This window comes from Balaenoptera borealis (genome assembly GCF_965194805.1).
Source record: "Balaenoptera borealis genome assembly, chromosome: 13".
Classification (NCBI taxonomy): domain Eukaryota; kingdom Metazoa; phylum Chordata; class Mammalia; order Artiodactyla; family Balaenopteridae; genus Balaenoptera; species Balaenoptera borealis.
Window position 1 is genome coordinate 100,686,758 of NC_138870.1, and position 18,612 is coordinate 100,705,369.

The 18,612-nt window shown below is 40.2% G+C and overlaps 1 protein-coding gene across 10 annotated transcripts in view; it reads right to left on the reverse strand.

The window, feature by feature from the left end:
- Positions 1–18,612, reverse strand: part of EFCAB6 (EF-hand calcium binding domain 6) — a 253,522-nt gene that overhangs the window by 154,573 nt on the left and 80,337 nt on the right. For all 10 annotated transcript variants that reach the window (XM_082352631.1, XM_082352630.1, XM_082352622.1 and 7 more), the window contains 2 exons: positions 17,294–17,418; positions 11,392–11,540 (listed from right to left, as the gene is read on the reverse strand). In XM_082352631.1, the coding sequence (XP_082208757.1) occupies positions 11,392–11,540; positions 17,294–17,418 (274 nt within the window). The remainder of the gene's footprint in view (positions 1–11,391; positions 11,541–17,293; positions 17,419–18,612) is intronic.

Sequence of the window (18,612 nt, forward strand, 5' to 3'; positions counted from 1 at the left end):
AAAATAGTTTGTACTTCTAAAGACAGAGCTAAGAAAATGAAAAAGTGAGCCACACCTAAACAAAATATTTGAAAAATATGTATCTGACAAAGAGGTCATATCCAGAACATATAAAAAACTTTACAAATCAATAATAGGAAAACAAACAATCCAATAAAAATGGACAAATGATTTGTACAGACACTCAACAAAAGAAGATACACAAATGGCCAAAAATCACATGAAAAGAGCCTCAACATCAATAGTCATCAGAAAAATGCACATTAAAAACAGAGATAGCTCTACACACACTAGAATGGCTACAATTAGGAAGACTGGCAGTACCAAGCGTTGGTGGGGATGTGGAGTATCTGGAATTCCTACACATTGCTGGTGGAACTGCAAAACAATACAGCCACTTTGGAAAGTAGTTTGACAGTGTCATATATTTAAACATACACTCATCGTACAATCCAGCAATTTTACTACTAGGTATTTTACCCAAGGGAAATAAAAACATGTCCACACAAAGACTTGTATGTGAATATTCATAGCAGCATCTTCCATAATGTCCCCAAACTGAAAACAATCCAAATGTCTATCGACTGCTGAGTGGATAATTAGATGTGCAGCAACATGGACAAATCTTAAAACTTGGAAAGTGAAGAAAGGAATCAAACACCAAAGACTGAATGCTGTATGATCCCATTTGTGAGAACTCTGAGACATGGCCAAGCCACTGTGACAGTGACAGAGAACAGATCAGTGGTTGCTGGGGCCGAGGGTCAGAGGAGGGATTGCTTTCAAAGCGCACAGCAGAATGCAGGGCAAGGCAAGTGTCCCATACACTGACTACGGCAGTGGTCGCTAAGCGCACACAGTTGCCAAAACTCATTAAACTATACACTTAAGAAACAATTTTACGTGACTTGTACTGAGGTAAAAATATTTTTAAAGCACAGAGAACGGTCAAAGGACCTGAACAAACAATTGTTCAGGCAGGAAGTACATATAACTGTTAAACATGAAAAACGTGCAAACTCAATAGAAATCAAGGACACGCAAAGCAAAACAACAACGAGGCACTGTGCTTTCACCTATCAAATCAGCAAGGATTTAAAAATGGCAATGTTAAATGCTGGCAAAAAGCACTCTCATGAACCTCCCTTGTAATAATAAATTAACACCTTTCTGAAGGGCATCTTAGCAATATGTAATGTAAATCTTGGAAGCATTCAAACCCTTTGACTCAAGGGTTGACAAAACATTATGCAGCCATTAAAAGTTAATTTCAAAGGTTTTTTTAATAACATAAAAAATGCTCCTGTTATAATATTCTGTGAGAAAACAGAACATATTTTATACCTCATATGGTCTTGACTATGTTAAGCATGTATGGAGTATGTGTACATGTACACACATAAAAATTCTAGAAGGAAATATACCAAAATATGAATAGTGGCCATCTCTGGCTATTACAATTATGGGTAATTTTTTCAATGGTTTCCCCTATTTTCTAGTTTGAGCCTGTACAGTTTTTATAATCAACATGAATAAACACAATTTTCAAAAAATAGAATCAGCACATAATTTTGCTAGAAATCACATGAGTAACCGTTATTAACTAAAGTTACAAAGATGGATATTGCTGACTTTTTTAATTCTTAAAAATCCCCAGGGGCTCATTTTATTGCCTCAGGCAGCTATCCCTCTGGATTCTGATGTTGGGAGACCCATATCATTCCTAATCCATGTTTCCCATCCCATGAATCCAGGTAGAGACTTATAGCAGCATGTGACCCCATCTATGGGGAAGGGAGAAGCAACATATACATTTGTCATCAAAGGCCCAAGTTCCTGTTGGGAAACTTTCTCTTATAGCTACAGCATGGGAGTAATTACCATAATAAGCCACAGTGAAATCAGGGTGTTTCAAACCACAGGGATTTCTGGCACTAGCTAATTGACCACAGCGTCTTTAGGAAAGACTAAGGCACTGCCTGATATATACAGAATATACAGATAATTCTAGGCTGATGGGCGGAAGCCTGACTTGAGTCATTACAGTGGGAATTCATGGCCTCTTGCTGGGGTCACAGACCTAAACCAATTCACGCACCCAGAGACCTTTAATTGAGGGGGACTCTGCAATATAGCCATGGGCATATACTGAGAATTTTCCTTCAAACCTTGCCCAAAGGGCCCAAGGAATATTCATTCAAACTTTGCCCAAAAGGTCCTTCAGCCATTTACCAAGGTGACTATGCATTAAGGGAAGGAAAATACCTTAGCCTTTCAGGGTTATTAGATCTGGCCTCCTTACTAATGATAATTCCTGGAGAAACAAAATGCCAGCATGGTGTGTTGGTCAGAGTGGAGGCTTATGGAGGTGACAGATGGAGCCCAAGTCCATTCACAATGGGTCCAGTAGGATTACAAGCTCATCCCATGGCTACTTCTCCAGGCTCAGAATATATAATGGGAATAAATAACCTTAGTCACTGCAGAATCCTCACACTGGTTCTCTGATCTGTGAAATAAGGGCTATGATGGTAGAAAGGGCCATGTAGAAGACCCAGCCCTTTATAAGAGAGTAAACAAAAAGTAATACCACTTCCCTGGGGTAAATGTAGAGATTGGTACCACTGTCAAAGAATAGAAAGATGAGGGGTGGGAGAAGGATTGATTTCTACCATATTCACATTTAAATCACCTGTCCACCAATGCAAAAGCTACTTGGGTATTAGAAACTGATTGGGACTTCCCTGGCGGTCCAGGGGTTAAGACTCTGTGCTTCCACTGCAGGGCGCACGGGTTCAATCTCTGGTTGGGGAACTAAGACCCCGCATGTTGTTTGGGGCGGCCAAAAAAAAAAGTAAAATACTTTAAAAAAGAAAGAAAGAAAGAAGCTGACTGGATTACTGCAAATTTAATCAGGTGATGACGCCAATCACACATGCAAATCAACATACCCCCTGGCATCTGGTATGCAGCTGTAGATATAGAAAATGCTAAATTTTAAATTACCATCAGTGAAGTTTCCCTTTACATGGCAGGGAGATCAGTATACCTTTACAATATTATTTCAAGGTTGTGTCAACTCACCTGCTTTCTGCCATAATATAATATGAAGGAACTCTATCAAGGCTTGCCCAGAGGGTCCTGCAGATATTTACAAAGTAGCTGTGCATTGTTATCATGTGCTGTTAACCATCACACTGGCCCATGATTTTATTAACAGGATCTAGTAAGAGGGAAGTAACAAGTATCCCAGAGGCCCTCAGAGCGGGAGGAGATAAACCCCATGCAAGTTTAGGGGTCTGCCATTCCGGTGAAGGGTCTAGGGATCCAGAGGTCTGAGGCATGTTGGACTCGCCCCTCTAAAGTGAAAGACAAGTTGTTATACCTGTAGCACCCATCACAGAGAAAGAGGCGCATGCTTGAAAGACGTCTAGATTCTGAAGACAACTTTGTCCTGCTATTCTGATCCACTTTCGGGTAACCCACAAGTTTGCCAGTTTTGAGTGGCACACAGAGCAGGAAAAAGCAGTTGCAGAAGGCCCAGGCGACAGTGTAAATTGCTGTCTCAGTTGGACCCACAACAGTCAATGTTGATGAAAGTGTCTACGGCAGACAGATGCTGTGTGGACCCTATAGCAAGCCCGAGTAGGGGAACCACCACACACATTCCTAGAGTTTTGCCATAAGGCTCTGTCCTCTTCTGCCCTTGGCCTCTGCTGCTGAGCTCTGCATAAGGCTCTGTCCTCTTCTGCCCTTGGCCTCTGCTGCTGAGCTCTGCATAAGGCTCTGTCCTCTTCTGCCCTTGGCCTCTGCTGCTGAGCTCTGCTATTCATGGTGAAGGCCTGGCCACGTGACAAAGTGATTACGAGACTCACACTGCCCAGAAGAGCAGGTGTTATTGGATCTGCTGAGTCATACCGTGAGATGTGTGTGGCAGCAGCCCACGTTAAGTGGAAGAGGCGTAGGTGAGGCCAGGCCCGAGCACGTCTGGAAGGTGGACGCAGTCTGCGTGAACAGGTGCCAGACTCCCGTGGGACCTCCTCCTGCTGCTCACGGACCCCCCAACCCACACCCACGGCTTCACGGGCAGGTCCACGGGGTAACAGAGGAAAGGGATGGGCGTGGTTACTAGATGGGAGCTGGCACCGTGCTGCCAGCGGCCTCGAGTGGAGCTCTACAGCACTCAGCCCCACTCAGGGGCGGCCCTGGAAGATGGTAGGCGTAACTCCACATACATCTAACTGCCCACTACGGAAGGATGAACTTAGGTATTGATTCATGGGCACTGACTGACGGGCTGGCTGACTGCTCAGGGACTCAGCGTGAGTGAGACTGGAAGACTGGTGACAGTGACACCTAGAAAAGAGGTATCTGAGGGACTCCAGAAAATCAGCACAGCTTATAAAGGTATTTATGTCCCAGGTAAGTGCCCACCGGAAGGCATCCCGGTTGGGTCATCAGGAGGAAAGCTGACCTGCCTGGGGGATGCCAGTCGGTCACTTTCCCCAGGGAACCTGGTGCTGTTCATGGTCTTCCAGACGAGGCTGTGCGTTGGTGTGAAAATAGGGACTCGTCACCACTAAAGCTGAGCTGGCTGCTGCCGAGCCCCCCCAGGCCCCTTCCTCCAGGGGGGCTTTCCGTCATCTGGTAGGGATTACCCTGGACCTCCTTCGTCATGGAGGGGGCAGTGATTTGTCTTCACAAGATACATATTCCAGATACAAATGTCCATTCCCTGCCTGAAATGCTTCCATCATTACCAGCGTTTGTGGACCTCCAAAATGCTTTACCCATCACCATCATGTCCCATGCAGCACAGCACTTACCAAGGGACTCATTTGATGGTGGTGAAGGTGTGGCAATAGTCTCAGATATACAGAACTCACCTGTCTTACACATACCCCATCACCAGAACAGACGTGAAAGAATGGTTGGGCACCTTGTTGATGACTCAGCTACAGAGCCAGCTGAGAGAAAAACACCCTGTGGGGTAAGGGTGCTGTTCTACAGGATGCATTACATATCTTAAGGTAGCTGTGGCAGCCCCACCAAGAGACGATAGCCAAGGGCTGAGATCCTGTGAAGAAGGCTGGGTACCCTACCAGGTGAGTGATGCCGTCCAGCAAAGATGCTGGCAGAGAAAGTAAGAATGGATGATGGATGAAGGAGGCTATAATTATCAATTTAGATCTCATGATCAGTTACAATAATGCAAATTTTAGCAGCTCTTTTGTGTATTGTTTTTGTTTTCCTATTCCCACCCCACCCTCTGCCTTATTTTTTAAAAAGCGCTGATTATAGCTAACATTTTAGATTTCATGTGGGAGACATGACTTTAAGTAGCTCCTGTTTGGGGGATACAAGGTTTTCATTCTTGCAAAGGACAAGGGTTTTCATCCCTCCAAGGTTTCTAAGGCTCAGAATGGTAAACGGTACCTGATATTTTTCGTTTGTCCATCCAGGTCCATTCTCCACCCTTCTCTACTCTGCACGGTACCCTGGTGGGTTGCTTCAACTGGCCCCTTGTGCCCCTGGCTTTCAGATGGGTTGGCAGTGGGAGATGCCAGCGGGAGATTGGAAAGTGAGAGGAGAGAGAAGGTGGGCTAGTTATCCCCCCAGCCCCTCCCCGCTGCGCTGCAGCATGGCTGTGGCCACGCTCTCCTGCTGAAGGCCTTATCTGCTCCTGGGTGGCTCTCTCCTTAGGTCACCCTCGTGCTCCTCTCACTAACTTCTCCCTCTCTTGCCCCTTCAGGCCTAGGAGAGATAAATGCTTCTCCACCTACTGATTTCACTTGGTCCTGCACTCCTCTGGGTAAAAAGATCCTTCAATAAACTCAGATGCCATCTGCTTTCTGCCTGGACCCTGCCCAATGCATGTCCAGACAAAGAAGACCACAGCTGAATAGGGAACAGCTCCCTCACCCCAAAATCTCTCCGTGCCGCCCCCCTTGAGTCACACCCTCCCCCAGACCAGTCCTGGCAATTAGTGATCTGTCCTCCATTCCCATTGTTTTGCCTTTTCTAGAATGTCATATAAATAGAAGAAATCCTAGACACACGGCTTAAAAAGGTTTGGGCAATAAATGAAAATATACCCCGGGGTATTGCTTCTACACTTCATATAATTTGGGCTAAATGGCTTATTTTTGGTTTGCATAGCTTCTGCCAGGCTACTAATGTCCCCAGCGTGGGTGGGAAAATTCTCACCAGGAGATGCTTCTGAGTGGGTACCTGCTCATATGATGGATGGATGAAGCCCAGTCTCCGGTGAACATGCAAGTCACAGCATTTATTTCATCCTCTCAACTCTCCCAGAAACCTCATTCTTCGTATTTAAACACTGGTTTTGTTTCTAATAGATCTATTTTATATGAAAAACACAGCATCTTAGTAATAAAGGTCAAGTTATCTGTTTAATTAAAGCCTACCATTACATTAAAATATACATATGGAAAATAGCTTTTAACGTCCCTAAAATATTATTTGGATCAAGATTTTATGCCTCATTACCAAGCTGTTAGGGTTTTTAATTTAGGTCCTAGATCTTGAGTATTTAAAAAATAAACTCAAAAAGATGCCCATTTTTTTTCTTTCCATTCTTAAAATTTGTTAGAAGAATAATTTCTCAAATCATTTTATTGGGCATGAGCGTTTAGATTTTATTTTACTTCCTCCTTTATTCTTTTCTGTATTGTTTGCCTTAAAAAAAAGGATGAGTTTTTACATTTTATTTCTCAAATTAAAATGCAGTAAAAGGGGCTTTTTTGTGTGTGTGCACTCTTATGAGTTTTAACACATGTGTAGAGTTTAACACACGTAACCATCACCACACGCAAAATCCAGGACAGCTTCATCACCCACAGCCCCCCTCGGGACTCAGGCCCTCCCCCACCCTTAGTCCCGGAAACCACTGATCTCTGCTCCGTCCCCATTGTTTTGTCTTTTGCCGACTCTCATACAAATAGAATCCTACAGTAGGAACCTTTGAGACCGGGTTCCTTCACTCAGCAGAATGTCTCTGAGATTCATCCATGTTGTAGGTATCAACAGTTCTTTCCTTCCTATTGCTGAGAAATGTCCCATCATATGGACGTACCAGCTTGCTTATCCAATCACCTGCTGAAGTACATTGGGTTGGTTCCAGTTTGGGGTGATTATGAATTGAGCTGTCAACATTCATGTACAGGTTTCTTAGTGAACTCTTAAATCATTGTTTAAATACAAAGATCATAGAGAATTTGCCCAAAACAATCATGGACACATCTTGGTAAGCTAACAAAAATACTAAACCTAAATTTAGAAGGTGAATTATGGCTTCTCGTGATGCTCTGAGTGCAAAGGTCGAGGGGAGTTAAGCTTGTAGCGATACCAGGTGTCCCAACTGTACCACCTTCTTGGGGGGCTTGAGAGGAGAGCAAAGGAAAGAGGAAATCAGCACTACCCCGGGGCCACCCCAGTGCCACTCGCTGCAGGAAACTAGTCCCACCTCTAATTCATTTTTCCTAGGCCATTGCTTTCATGGTAGAGTCCAGCACATTCTCTCTTCTTAGGAGGTGACATAATTAGTGGTAAGTCCTTTACAATCACTATGTAAATTCAAGAAATAGGTGAGAAACAAATAACTGTGACAGTGCAGGGAACCCAGTGTTCCTTCTAAAGATATAACAGAAAATATAAGGGCAGTTGGACAGGCAATTGTAGACAGAACCTTGTACAGAAACGTCCACGTAACAAGAGGAATCTAGATTGATGAGATAGAAAATAGAAACACACATTAAACCAAATTCAGGATAGAATTTAATATGACAAAGTGGACATTAAAAGCAATGGGAGGGCTTCCCTGGTGGCACAGTGGTTAAGAATCTGCCTGCCAAGGCAGGGGACACGTGTTCGAGCCCTGGTCCGGGAAGATCCCACATGCCATGGAACAACTAAGCCCATGCACCACAACTACTGAGCCTGCGCGCTAGAGCCCGCGAGCCACAACTACTGAGCCCGAGTGCCACAACTACTGAAGCCCGCGTGCCTAGAGCCCATGCTCTGCAACAAGAGAAGCCACCCAGTGAGAAGCCTGTGCACCGCAACAAAGAGTAGCCTCCACTCACCGCAACTACAGAAAAGCCCGCGCGCAGCAACAAAGACCCAAGGCAGCCAAAAATAAAAATAAATAAATAAATTTTTAAAAATTAATAAATTAAATAAATAAATAAAAGCAATGGGAGAGGGACTTCCCTGGTGGCGCAGTGGTTAAGAATCCGCCTGCCAATGCAGGCGACATGGGTTTGATCCCTTGTCTGGGAAGGTACCACATGCCGCAGAGCAACTAAGCCCATGTGCCACAACTACTGAGCCTGTGTGCTGCAACTAGAGACGAAGACCCAACACGGAAAAAAAAAAAAAAGCGGCACTAGCCAATGGTAACATGTGGGCTGAAAGTGCTTGTTTTATCCAGGACAACAGAAACACTGATTAGCTTTAGGCTTTACAAATTTAGAACACATGTTAAAATTTTAAGGATAATCAATATAAGAATAGAAATAAAATATTTAAGTCTCAAGGCAGTGGAGGAAAAAAAAGAGTAATAAGAAAAACTCAGCCAGAACCAAACATGACGGAGAAAAAAGAAAGAACCAAGTAAATCATAGAGAGTACAAAGCAAAGTGGTGGGGAAAATCCAAATACATCTATTACAACAAATGGAAACAGACTAAACTGGACCATTACAAAGGCAAAGCTGTTCATTTTGGAATTTTAAAAATACAGATATATGCTACTTTACAAGAAATACACCGAAACCATGACAATAAAAGAGTGAAAACAAGAGGCTGGGAAAAGAGATACCTGACAAAGACTAATCAAAAGAAAAGTGTTATGGGTATTTTAATAGTAGATAAGATAGACTATAAAAGCCAGAGGGCACAGAAACGAAGACCCAACACAGCCATAAATAAATAAATAAATAAATAAATAAATAAATAAAAAGCCAGAGGGATAAAAGGGTAGTGATATAATTATAAAGGGGACAGTTGGCCAGGAAGATATGACAAAGCTTCACTTCCAGATATGTGCACCAGGAGGCATACCAGATTTATAATTCCTTATATTAGCACTTGGGAGTTCACCCTGCTGTTGCCTCTTGCGCCCTGTTCCACTGGGAATTCTGGGTGGGTGACATGACAAAGGTCATGGCTCAGAAATCCCTGGATCCCTGGCTAGAACACGTGAATACCACCACATCTCTGGCCGCCCTCAGCCTCCTAATACACTCACTCTATGTGCCCATCCGTCTTCACAGCCATCATCCCCTGGCAACCACTCTGGCCAGGAACTCTTTGTTATTTATTTCGGCATTCTTAGCACCTCCCACAATGGCCAGCAGAGGAAAGCACTCAGTAGGCATCCATAAAATTATAATTTTGAAGACTATGAAGGCAATGTGAAGAATGGCTATAATATACATTCCTATTTAAAAAGCATGATATAAAACTGTGGATGCATTTTGATTACAAATATGTAAAAATTATATATGTATGTGGATACAAAGTGGAAGAGAATGTGGAAAAATGAAAACAGTCAATTGGTTATGTAAGGTGGATGGTGACTTTTTGTTTTTGATTTCTATTACTGCTACTACATTATTATTTGTGTAATTTTGAAAATGAAACAGAAAGAAATGGCTATACAACTCAGCTATCCAAGAAAGTAATTGCTAAAAGATTTCACTATGTACAGGCAGGAAAATAGAGTTGTTTTCTGAGCCATGGAAATATTTATGCCCTTCGCTCTAGAAGCCATGGTGGTAACACACAGGTGACTCTCTCTGGACACACAGGGTGCTGAGAAGGGAAGGAAGTGCTATGGGAAATGGGTCCAGCTGGTCTAGCTCAGTCCTATTTTTTCCTTCTCATTCTCTAATGCCCCTCCTTTCTAGGTAACCCCAAGGTGTCCTCCAACTATTCAGAGTTTCACAGGACAATCTTTCCATCAGCCTCAATCCCATGTCTCCTGAGAAAAGGTTCTCTGAGTTACCTGGACAGAAAACCAGGTAAATTAAAGACAGTATTCCTCACCCAAAGTTTGGTCTATATATACCATTTCCAACTAAAAGTAAATAGGAGTCCTTGGAGAAATGGCTGATTCCAGGTCTGGGGCAAGAGATGTACCAGAAGAGCCTAGAGCATTTCATTATACCAAGAAATGCTATCAAAGACTACTAGGGTCACACCAGCAGGACTCCGGAGCCAACACAAAAAGCCTCCCAGTGGCCAAGACAGAACAAATTGAGTATCAAGGAGAATAATAACTGTAATGAATTGAAAGACACCAAATATGTTAACATTCATGAGTTCATAATAACATTTTTTTAAGAAAAATCACTCATTGCTCACTTCTGGAGAATGCTAGGAAACCAATTCATTATTTTGAAAAGTAGTAAGTGAAGGGAAAGAACCAAGGAGATCCTACCTTTCTTACACTGTGTCTCATTGTTACCAAATGGTTGGAAAGGGGAAGTTTGCATTACAGAAGTACTCCAACTAATAAAGGAGAAACAGTAGACACAGAGCGTCACCACCTTACAATCCCTAGTGAACTGATGGACATAGGGGCGATCAACAAGGGTTGCTAACATCACAAGAAGAAAGGCAAGCAGTCCATACATGCTTGCTACCACCTATGAAGTGTTCTTGCCCCCCACATTGAACCTGGATCTGTGCATGTATCAATTCAGGGGCAGGGATTGGGGTGGGGGGGAGACAGCAGAGCATGTTACATGTCACCGTGGGTTGCAATCAGTCAGATTGAGATTGTAAGAAACTCTACATAACAAACAATCCAGACTTTTTCTACAAATGCATCTTAAGGGGGAAAATTAACAAATGGAGAGAGACCCTGCAGATTAAAAAAGAATTGTGGCAAATCAATCAATTGCAATGTACAGATTTGATTTGGATCTCAACTCAAATAAGTTATAAAAGAAAATGTGAGACAATCAGTTAAATTTGAACTCTGACTGGATATTTATTAATATTATTGATAATTCTATTAGGTGTGAAACAGTATTTTCACCATGTTTCTAAAAAGAGTTCTTATCGAGAGACGTAGGTCTTTTCAATGAAATAGGATGTCTGGTATTTGCTTCAAAAATATCTGAGGTTGAGGAAAAATGGGCAGGGATAGAAATGAAATGATTGACCATGAGTGGGAAGTTGCAGACAGCTGGTGGGAGCATTCGTGGATTCATTACATTATTCTCTTTACTTCTGCATGTGTTTGAAATTTTCAATAGTAAAAAAGTCTAAAACATTAATAAAAAATAAATAAAGCTGTTCCTGATCCTCACAGTTGACGTCTGGGGGGAAAAAAATGTCAAGGAAACAATGGGACTCTTACCTTTTCATTAACTGGATGAAAATTCTTCTTGGTAATCGGTATACAAAGGTGTCGAGAACAATCTTTAGGTAATTCAAAGATACGTATCCACCTTTGGACGGGTCTCCTGCACTCAGGGCCTTTTCAACCTTTTCATAGGACTTTGAAAGCTGCGGTGAATTAAAATTAGAGTACAGCATTCACAGAAATCAGCGGCACAGAGCTGCTCAACCACTTTATTTTCACCAAAACCTCTTCACATTTTCCTTTCCAAAACTGATCAAAAAGGTGACTATGGCATGTACTGAACTTCAAATGTTTAATTGAAGAGCTCACTACAAAACAGTATCCCCAGTCACAGCTCCTCAACTGACAAGGCAGACAAGTTTCTCAGGGAAAAACAGCACATACAATTGCTCTAACTCAAATTTCAGAGCTAAAAATACTTGGTGGATCTGCCAGTTTGATACATCTTTCTTAATATACTTTCAACCCATCCCTACTGTGAGCCCATGCTAGGCTGCTCCTGATTAAGTCAGGTCAATCAAACAAAAAGCTGGTAACATTTTATTAAAAAGAGAAGTAGCTTTGACTGTAAGGGAAATCGTTAGGATTTCATAAACATCGTACACATTGGACATTTCTTTAATTATCCTTTTTTGTGTGTGTGTGGGGAATTACAAAGAACCAGGGTGAATCAGCTTTGCTTATGGGACTTCTAAAATGCAGTAAAGTAGGTTAACAACTGATTTTTATATGACTCATAAAAATGCTATGAAGATTGGTTTTATTTCCAAAGGTTTTCCTGCTGTTTACTACTGAGTAATAACAATATTCTTCGATATTTCCAACCCTCTCCACATTGTCTGAATTCACTTTTTTCCCGCTAACCGGGATACGAAGATAAAAGAAACACCAACTTGGTGTAAAAGGTGACGTTTAAAAAGCTGCTGGAACATGGAAATATACGTACAAGTGTCTCTCCCCACTAAAGGAATAAGAAGCACATTCACTAAGACTTCCTTAAGGTGCACAGGAATATCGGAAATCTAAGGGGGAATCTTTAAAAGAATCTAGAGACTTACAGGGCCTAAGCTTCTTAGAAAGTTGCATAAAATTAACCCAAAATGTGGCTAAATGTGCCCATCTCTCTCTCGGGGAGGTGGGCTGCCGGGGGGAAGCCTCTAGTGGAGGGAAGCCAAAGCCAGACATGGAGTCTGGTCTCAGTATATTTATCGGATTAATGAAATCTGCTTTTAATATCTTAATGACATTTAGTCTCCAATCTGGTTTTTTTCAGGAGAGTGTTTTGACATAATCCAGAGCTCTTAGAAGAAAAGCAGGAATGAAACAAAAGTAATGTCTTTGTTTTTCTGGTTTTTTTTTTTAAGACTGTATTGAATTTGTTACAATATTGCTTCTGTTTCATGTTTTGGTTTTTTGGCCACAGCGGCATGTGGGATCTTAGCTCCCTGACCAGGGATGGAGGGATCTGATCGAACCTGCACCCTCTGCATTGGAAGGCGAAGCCTTTACCACTGGGCCGCCAGGGAAGTCCCCAGAAGTAATGTCTTTGTGACACGTAAAACCTTTTAGGAATTTTCATCATTACTGTTTATAATGAAACAAACAAAAAAATGCAAGCAATTCAGCAAAGTATAAAAAAGGACCTAAAGATACCGGAAGTCTCACTACCCACAGGTTTTTATATAGTGTTCCAAAAACTCCAACATGATCACATAAACATATAATTTTACAAAAATGGGACCATACTACGCTTTCAGTTTTGACAAATGCTTTTTTCATTTAACAATATGTCATGAAACTTTTCCCACAAGAACTAGTGTGTATCTGCATCACACTTTGAAATGATACATGGCAGCCATCATATTATGGATGGACAAGCGAAAGGTACACCCATTTCCATGTTTAAACATTTGGTTTTTATAAATGTTCCCCTGACCCCCAATCTAAACGAGGCTCCCCTTGTTATTCTCTCGTATAATACCCCATCCTTTTCTGTCATACCACTCTAGGAAAATGGTAGTTACGAATGTGTATTTGTTTAACATCTCTCTCCCTGATGTCAGGTCATGCAATCTCCATGAGGGCCAAGATTGTGCCCTGTTTTGTTCACTAATAATTATCTAAAATGAAGCACAATTTGGCATGCGGTAGGCACTCAATACATATTTGTTAAAAATGGATACATTTTTACCAAAAATGTTCTAAAGAAAGGTTGTAAAATGTAAGGAGCTATCTGACACATCAGTAAAAAGAGAAATAAAAATTAAATTATAGCTGAAATGCCATTTAATCTGCATCAGACTGGTAAAGATGTACAACTCTAATGATATCAAGAGTTGGTGGGTACACTGGACAACAGGAATTCTCATATGCTCCCAATGGGAGTGTGAATTGGTATTCTGAAAAACAACTGGACACTGGCAATGAAAGCTGAGAAGCATGTTCCCTACAACCTAGCAAGGAATGCTGGGTGTTAATTCCCAGAGACTCCTCAGCAGGCACGCACCAGAAGATACGGAGCCAACCGCTCACGGTGCATCGTTTGGATGAGCACAAAATAGGCAGCAATCCAAATGCCCACCCCTGGGCAGCGCATAATTTGTGTATATATGGCTAATGGAGAACTGTACAGCAGTGAAAATGAAAACACAGCTACCTCCATAACATGAGTGGATCTCATCCTAAGCACAAGCGGGATGAAAATCAATGGTTTTACAACTATGTAAACACGCTATAGAAAAAGAAAGAAGCAAACAAACATCAAGCAAAAGACAAAGAACCCACTCTGTAGGAGAACAGGATACTATATATATATATATATATATATATATATATATATATATATATCTCACCAGCAAAGCTTTCATACTATAAAAAGGAACTAAATAAGAATATAAATTCATTAAAAGAAAAGCTTGAAGACAAGATGGTAAAACAATGAAAGAGAGTAGAAGGATATTTCAAAGCTAAGAAAATAGAAAACAAAAACAACATCATTACAGGAACTAATAACAAATTAGAAACAGCAAGAATAAAAGACAAGGCTGAAATTAAAATTAATAGTAAAGGAATGGCTTGGGGATTCCCTGGCAGTCCCGTGGTTAGGACTCAGCACTCTCACTGCCAGGGCCCTGGGTTCCATCCCCGGTCGGGGAATTAAGATCCTGTAAGCTGTAAGCCGTGGTCAGAAGAATAAAAAAGAATGGCTTGAAAGAATCTCAATGAAGGTGGAGGAAAAGGACAAAAGTATTATGGCATTTTGAGAGAAGATGATTACCATCAAGGATAGATAAAGATGATCCAATATAAGGATAATTGAGGATACCACTGAAGGAAGGAAAGATGGAAGGAAGACAGGAGGGAGGGAGAGAAGGATGGAGGGAGAAGGTTTTAGTGACGTGACACAGGGAAAATTTTCCTGAAGTGAAGAACTAAATCTGTACATCAAAAGAATATACTGTGTTCCAGGAAACTCTGGCAAAATGCTCCATGCCAAGACAGCTTAGTTTTGCTTTTTAATTTCAAGGATTAAGAAAAAATAGTTTAGGCATCCTGGTAGAATAAAAAATTATCTACAAGGGGGAAAAAATCAGTTGACCTCAGGATTCTTCTCAAGAACACCCAATGCCAGAAGACAATGTAGAAAAACAACATTTTGAGGAAAAGAAAGAATGATGGAAGAATTATACCCAGCTAAGTTGTTCTTCTAATAAAAAAAAAGGGAGAGATAGTATGAAAAAACAAAAGGAATAAAGCACCCATGAGCCTTTCTTGAGGGAATTACTTGACAATGAAATCCAGCCGACCAGAGAATAAATCAAAATAAAGAACTCTGAAAGGAATAAGCTACGGTAGCACTGGAGTAGAGTGATGTGCATTAAATCCATGTAAATATAAAACGCAGGCAAAACAACTGGGGGAATTCCAGTAACAGAACAAAATGTAAATATTATAAACTCTGACTGAGAACAAAATATAAACAGCAAAAATTGTGAGGTGGGAGGGGTTGGGAAGAAACACAAGGAAGTGCCAGTCACAGGGAGCTTCATAGCCAGCCCGTGCTGACTGTAACTGAGACATCCTTCAAAACACCATCATTTCTCCAACTCTTCATGGCTTTCTTAATCTCTTTTTTTGTCTCAAAACCCTTTTTGGGACCTAATATCTCTTGTGGTAAAGAAATATTTATCCAAAGTTCAGAAGTATCTTTGGCTTCCCTTGAGGACAGTATCACGTGGAGCACCCGGGGCTCAGACTGGGCCCCAGGACTCTCTGGCGGGGTAACCTGCGGCAGGTCATTAAGTCTCCTCGTGCTTCAGGTTCCTCATCTTGAAACCGGGATGATAATGGTGCTTAACCCCTGGAGTTGCCGTGAGGACTGAACACCTGAGGGGCGCTTACAACACTGCCTGGCACAGAGGCAGCCCCATGAAAGGGTTAATTATGAGGGTGATGATGATGATTTTTTTTTTTTTTTACTTCTGGTAAATTAAAAGAAATTTAAATTAAATATGACTTATTTGTAAAAAGGAGCATGATTCTCTTCTTATAAAATTATTTCTATCTATGTATCCACCCACCCACCTGCCGATGCAGCAATCCTTCTATACATAGAATAAAGACAGGCCTAGAATTATGTTCACCAAATGTTGCCTTTGATTATTTCTGGGTGGTGGATTTTGAATAATTTATTACTTTCTTCTTTATACTTTTCAGAATTGCTTACATTTTTTGGAATGGTCATGTTTTCATAAAAACAATAATTCATTAACAACAACAAGAGAAAACAAGTTTTACCGATTTACCAACAGAATATTCATGCACTCCCCCTCCAACGCCCTTATCAATATTGGCTTCTGTTAATTTTTTCCTCATTGACGATTTTCTACTGAAAATTTTATATTAATAATTTATAAAAGTTCTACATATGTTAGGAACAGTTATTATTTATCTGTCATTTACGTGGCACATGCTTTGCCAAGTTTATCATTTGTTTATACAAAGTTCTGCTATACAAATACTTTTTCATTTTAATATAGTCAAATTTATCAGTCTTTTTCTTTATGGCTTTGGGGCTTTACTTCATGTTTAAAGTCTTTTTCTTTATGGCTTTGGGGCTTTACTTCATGTTTAAAAGTCTAAGTCTAAATTTCAAGATTAAAAATTTTCACCCACCTTATTTATTTTTAAATTTAAATAGTGGGTGCATACAGAATTTATTTTGGTGTGGAGAGTGGAAGGTTCCAAGCTTTTTTCCCCACATGGCTGGCTAGCGAATTATCCCAATAATAATTACTGAATCTTCTCTTCCCTCGTCCCCACCATACTTTACTGGAATGCCTCACATCATATGCTAAATTCACATATCAACATTGGCCCACCACCCAACTACTGTTTTAAATCAATTTGAATGTTCACTGTTGTACCACTGTCATAATGTCTTAATTATTATACCTTTAAAAATATTTTATATGTGATAGGCCCTCTATTGTAACTTTTCAAAAGAAAAAAATATATATATATCTCCACACAGATGTAGGGAGAGAAGGTGTTAATACTAAAACTTCCAGTCCAAGAGCTAGAAAAGCCCTCTTCATTTTTTCAGGTTTTCCTTTATTTTACTCAATAAAGTTGTATCATGTCTTTACATAAGTCTTAAATTTTTCTTATTAGATTTAGTACGTGAGTAGCACCAAGGAAGTACTTAATGTCTCGTCATCGTTACTGTCATCCATGCATTGTTGTTATTAGGAGCTGGAGGAGGTCCCAGGGCTTGAGGAGGCAGAGGTGGTTCAAAACAGTTTAGAAGTAACGTCTAGACCTAATGGTCTTTCGTAGCCACCTACCTTCTCTGTTCACACTTTAGATAACCCTGGCACTAGGAAAACATTCTTACCTCTTGGCAAAAGGTCCTCTCAATTTCATCTAAGGAGCAGTTTTTCCAGATATATTCAGATGACACAGAACTGGGGAGGTACTCTCTTTTGGAAATTTTGACTCGTTGATCCTCCCATGGGACCTCTATTAAGACAAAAGAACTTCAGTTTATGAAGACTGTCAAACGTACATTTGAATATTAAGTGTTTCCTTTTCATCATCACCTGTCTGGTAAAAATTAAGACTCAAATAAACCAAAAACATGAACTATATAATAAGTGCTGTTGAAATAACTGGATGGACATTTTAGAAAAAAATAAAATTAATCTACTTGCTACCTTATCTAGGCTAAATCTGGATAGAGTAAATGTATACTAAACAGACTAATAAAACCATAAAAGTAGTGGAAGAAAATTAAGATGAATATACATAATACATGTAATACATAATCACTGTGTGAAAAGTCCCTTCCAAAGAACACATTAGAGCCAGAAATCATTTAAATAATGGATAGGTCTGACAATATAAATATTTAATTTTTGTTTGTTAAAAAAACACACAAATAACAATGAAAGAAAAATGAGTGGGAAAAACTATTGTTAATATATGTGAGAAATGCAGGTTAATTTCCTCAATATATGAGTAGCTCTAATGAATCAATAAGATAATATAAATCCCCAATCACACAACAGAATAAGGTTTAAACAGGTAATTCACATTAAAAAATGATGTTTAAAAAGCCAAGAAATGTATGAAAAACTGCTCAAACTCATTGGTAATTTAAAAGGTCTAATTAACACAAGTTAATTTTTCCCTGCTTGTCAAATAGGCAGGGATTAAGGCAAATGACCAAGAAAGAAATCAGTGCTGGCTTGTATACAGAAAACGTGGTCCTTGAATATTCTCAAATCCCCTTCTAGAACTTTACACTAATGGAATAATAAGACAGATGCATATGTGTAAGGATCTGTTCTGTCCTGTTTATAAGAAGGGAAAAAATGGAACAATTTAAATGCCCATTAATAGAAGACTGGTCTTATAAATTACGGTTCATAGACATTAAAAACAAAGGGCCTGTCTAAATAATGAATGCAAAAATTTTCCTTGATATTGTTTCATGACTGAAATAAAGAACAACTAGCATAATTTAATTTTCATTTTAACGCTTATTTTGTGTATTTGCTTATCTATCCATCCATCTATCCATCTATGTATGCACCAGAAACAAAACCTGGGAGGATAATACACCAAAAGAATACAGTGGTAGGATTATAGGGAAATGTGATTTTGTGTTTTCGTGTTTTCTGGCCTTTTTGCAACAAGCACTTATTACTTTTA